This window comes from Theobroma cacao, chromosome 9 (genome assembly GCF_000208745.1).
Source record: "Theobroma cacao cultivar B97-61/B2 chromosome 9, Criollo_cocoa_genome_V2, whole genome shotgun sequence".
NCBI classification, from domain to species: Eukaryota; Viridiplantae; Streptophyta; class Magnoliopsida; order Malvales; family Malvaceae; genus Theobroma; species Theobroma cacao.
The window spans coordinates 28,984,218-28,989,333 of record NC_030858.1 but is presented as its reverse complement, the minus strand read 5'-3'; the positions used below and the strand labels follow the sequence as shown (position 1 = coordinate 28,989,333).

The 5,116-nt window shown below is 36.1% G+C and overlaps 1 protein-coding gene across 1 annotated transcript; it reads right to left on the bottom strand.

Moving 5' to 3' along the window:
- On the bottom strand, positions 186–3,211 carry LOC18589820 (pentatricopeptide repeat-containing protein At1g71420). The gene has a single exon (XM_007014963.2). It carries the CDS (start codon positions 2,636–2,638, stop codon positions 413–415), a length of 2,226 nt encoding a protein of 741 aa, XP_007015025.2. The 5' UTR covers positions 2,639–3,211; the 3' UTR covers positions 186–412.

Here is a 5,116-nt window from a genome sequence, read left to right as displayed (position 1 = left end):
TCTCTCTCTATATATATATATATATATATATATATATATATTAAGTAATTCATTTTTTCCATAAATAAATTTGAATATTATATATTATTTCGGATTAGTTAATGAAAAGCTTGAATATTAGAATCTGTAACAAATATATAGTACAATCTGAAACGGATAATTACCATTTCAAATTTGAGGAAGAATTGGAAATGGAAAACTTTTGTTTCAATTTGAAAACGAAATTTGAAACAGAAAAGCTGCGAGCAGCTCTTCACGGACGGAATTTCCGTTTCAATTGAGTAGCAGTGCATCCTTTGGTTTCAACCCAATCTGCCACCACAGTGCAGTTTAATGCTCTCACAGAGTGAGAAACATGCAGGGTGAAAAACTGAATCAAGGCAGGTGTGTTTAATCGACTAGTGCTAGTTTGTCACCAATAATCATTACAAGAGCAGACCTTATTTTTAAAATGGTGGAAACGATTTGAATCCCTGACAATAATCTCTTTTTGAAGAAGATCTGACGCTAACTTCATGAAGTTATGGCAGTCAACACAAATTCGGATGTTCTTCATAATCCTTATCACACTCCCACGGCAATGCAAATTCCCTTCATTCATTATGGCAAATACCAATGCCATCTTCTCACTGTGGTGGAATAATTGCTCCTGTTTGTGCTCCTCCTCTATGTCCTGCAAGGCCAAGCTTATTTCTGGTACATAACCAATCTCCTTTAACCGCCCAATCAATCCCTCAAGCCTGGTGCATATAGCCTCTCTTTGAGGATGATGTCTGCCTCCAGAGGCAAACTCATGCACCTGGTTTCCAACCTCAATCCAGCTTAGACCAGGTTCCTTTTTAACTCCTGACCCATTCATTTCTTTTCTAATCGTTCCTGCTTCATTGAAACTGCCACCTGAACTATATATATTTGACATTTGTACGTAACCTAATGAATTTTTAGGCTCCATCTTCTTCAGTTTAGCTGCAGCAATTTTAGCCAACCGGGTTTCACCATGCTTCCTACATGACCCAAGTAGTGCACTCCAAACCACAGAATCAGGCTCCATAGGCATTCTACTTATAAGCTCCTCAGCCTCAATGATTCGCCCTGCTCGTCCAAGGATGTCTACCATGCAAGCGTAGTGATCTAATTGAGGAATAATGCCATGATTCTTGAACATGGAGTCGAAGATTCTGATCCCTTCTTCCACCAGTCCAGAATGACTGCAAGCCGAAAGAAGAGCAACAAAGGTAGCAGTATCAGGTTTAACGTCCATTTGTGGAAAGAGTTGCAGCGCTTCCTTAGCTTTTCCATGCAAACCATAGGCCTTAAGCATAGAGTTCCAAGACACCAAATCACGACATCCCATTTCTTCAAAAACTTGCTTAGACAAAGCAACGGAGCCACATCTTGCATAGGCATGGATCAGGGCATTTTTTAGCACCGTTTCATCCTCAAAGCCAGCTTTAATCACTTGTGAATGAATGGCCGACGCTTGGTGCTCAGTTACAAAGCCTGCAGAAGCTTTTAGTACAATTGAAAAAGTATACCAGTCAGGAGTCAAGTCCTCCCGAAGCAATCGTCGGTAGAGGAAGAAAGCTTCAACTGGGTCATGTTCTGCAAATGTTGTGATCATGCTAGTCCAGAAAACGATATCTTGACCGCAAGTTGTCTCCAAGAAGAGTTGATAAAATTCAGAAACATCTCCTCCAAGATCTGAATAAGCTTTCATAAATGCAGTTGCCACTTCAACTTCAGAAATAAACCCAGTCTTAACACTGAGACAGAACAATTGAAAACAAAACTTAAGACCCAAATCTACATCAATGCCACTGCTTCCACATAACGAAGAAAAGACACTGAGCAGTGTGGCACGATCAAAGCCAATGCCCACGTCATGCATTTTGGCAAAAACACCAATACCTTGCATCCCGAGCTTTGCTAACTGAAACCCAGCGATCATTGAATTCCAAGAAACTAGACTCCAATAGTGCATACTCTTAAACAATGTCCAGGCCTCCTCTATCTTATAACTCTTGCTATACATGGTAATAAGAGCATTTGCTACGTAAACAGAAGCGTCCAATCCCATCTTTGACGCGAGTGCATGCACTTGCTTACCACGAAAGCAATCACACGAACTAAGCACGCTTGTAACCGCAAATTCATTTGGCCGACACTCAACCAACATGCCCAAAAAGAGACGGAAACACTCCAGACCCCTACCGCGTTGCGCATACCCTGAAACGAGCGCTGTCCAAGAAACAACATTCCTTTCACGCATTGCATCAAATAGTTGCTGAGCATAAGATAAGTAGCCACATTTTGAGTACATGTTGATGAGATGGTTAGCGACAAAGAGGTCGGACGTGTTGTTGGGAAAATAGGCAAGCATGAAATGATGCAAATGAAGGCCTTGTTGAAGATATCCATGGTGAGCGCATTCGTGGAAGAGACTGGCATATGTTTGTCGGGAGTGAAGTTCTGGTGGTGTATTGTAGAAGAGTGAGAGAGCTTCCTGGAGTTGGCCGCGTGATGCCAGCAAGCGCACCTTGTTGAGAAGATTGTTGGGTGCGTTGCTTGCTGGGAGAAGATTGGAAGAGCTCAAGCTTCGGAATGAGATAAAACACGCGCGCGTACTTGGGCATGACATCACATAATTGGAAGAGTGACTGAGTTAACAACACTAAAAAGTCTATTGTCACCTTGCATAGAGTAAATTGGAAACAAGTCTATGTTCACTTTAAAGCTGAAAGGCGTGAAAACCGCATTGCAAACTGCAGTATTGTTGATCAGTACACGTAACGTAAAAATATGCTCACGTTTTATCAGTAGGAAAAAAATGCATTTGCTTCGAGAAAAACTCAAGGCATGGAAAAGACCGAAACATCTCAATCAAATGAAAATTAAATAGCAAACGAAGCTAGAATTGGGCCTTTGTTTCTGGGACATTTGAGGAAAAAGAAATTTTTCAGGTGATCAATAGTTGAATATAAACAATTGGCCAATTAAAACACTTTCCTTGTATACATATGCTAGAATGCTGCACTTTATCCAATCAATATTGCCATCTAATTATCCTACAGTATAGGGTTTCTTGGCTACTTTAACCATGACTCTGGCTCTGCATGTCTACGTACCGTAAACAATGGACAGCTAGCCTAGAATCTAAAGTGCAAATGCTGCCCCGGACTGTCAGAAAAGGTCGAGAGGCGGCGCATATAGATGGGAGAATGATGAACAATACTCATTACCAAAGAAGGAAAAATTACATTATGTATACAAAGGTATAGCGCTAAAACAGAGAGAAAAAATGGGTTAGTCTATAACTAATTACTGATTAGACTACTTTACTAACTTTTTAAAAAATTACTTAGAATGCTTCCTACGTTTTGTGTTAGAAAATTATTATTTTACAGGCATTGTTCGAAATATTATATAAAAGATTATCATTTTCTTAAATAAAAATTTAATTATCTATTTGATGTTATTAGAAGAATATAATTGAACAAATTGTTGACTTTAATTATGTAATTAATGTTATCAATACAGCATAGCTAACTAAGTTATTGACATTAAAGTATCCATTAATGGTCAGAAAAAGTGTAATATTCAATGTAAACAAAAAAAAAAAAAGTTAAGTATGCTATATTGAATCAGTGAATATTTGAATAATTGGTAACTAGAGCATTGTATTTTTTTTTTTTGGACTGAAAATACTTTTCATTAATTCCACAATTGTCATATACAATGAGATAATCAAAATTAAACAAAGACAAACATCCCACCCCTTTTGTTTCTCCTCTCATGGATTTGAGCCTCATTAAAAACCTCATCATAGTAAACCTTATCATAATAAACCTTACAGAACAAATCTCTAATAAGAAAAAAAAGAGTACTCATCTATCATGAAATATTACAATCTCTTATACAAATTAAAATTAACCCTCATGTCTTATAAACTTATTCCTATCATTATCAACACCTTTTTGGATTAACACTAGTAATTTTGATAAATCTTTCCATTCTCTCACCTCATCCACCATTCTTTTAGCTACTTGGGCAATTCGAATGTGCTGTCTGATTAGTCTCTCTTGGGCAGAAATCAATGGCTTGACAGTTTATCTTCTCCATACAAAATGCACAATCTTCAATTAAATGACCCAACGCTCTAGTAATTTGCTTTTTATTTATCCATCCTATAATTACCTACGTGGTTGTTCAGATAAATATCAATAAGCATAATATGTTCTTTATTACAGTAAATTAAAGCCCAAATCAGAGCTCATAACTCAGCTTCCTCCACACTTGCACAATACTGCATTTTCCTTCCAGCGGCACAAAGAAAACCACCATCCAACCTTCTTGTGATAAATTATTGTATTGTATAAGAAAAAATTATTTGCTTGTATTTGAACAACTTGAAAGTCCTAGCTTAGAAATTCTTTAAAAAACCAAACCTATTTATACCAGTAAAAAAACATTGTCAAAAAAATAGTTAAAAAATTTGTTGAAATTAGAAAATAAAAGAAAAAACAAAATCAAATCGCAAAATCAAATTAAACATCACAGAAAAGAAGAAAAATATAAAACAAAAACAAAAAATTCACACAACATTAAAGAAAAAAAATTTTCCAAAACTTATTCCAAACGAAACTAAATTTCAAAGACGAAGACAACAACCTAAACAATAATTAAAATGACAACAAGATCAAAGAACTAAGAGACTATAAAAACCCAAATAAAGTGAACTCAGAGAGGAACACAATGAAAGCAGCAATAGAAATCAAACACACAAAATATAGGAAATAAAACAAAAGAACAAACCAAACCAAATCTGAAACACCTAGTAAACAACCAAGCCAGGAAAATAATAAACCAAACCAAATACAAAAGTCAAGAATAGCACCAAACCACATATAAAAAGAGGAAAAAATTACAAATCAAAATACAAAAAAAAAAGAAAAGAAATAAAAACAATCACCTCAACGAATCAAATAGCAAAGAAAACGAACAAAAAAGCACTCAGAGAAAGAAAGAAAGAAAACCAAACAAATTCAAAAAATGAAAATAGCAGTGGAAAAAGAGGAAACAAAGATGAAAAGAAAAGAGAAAGTAGGAAATGAAAGAG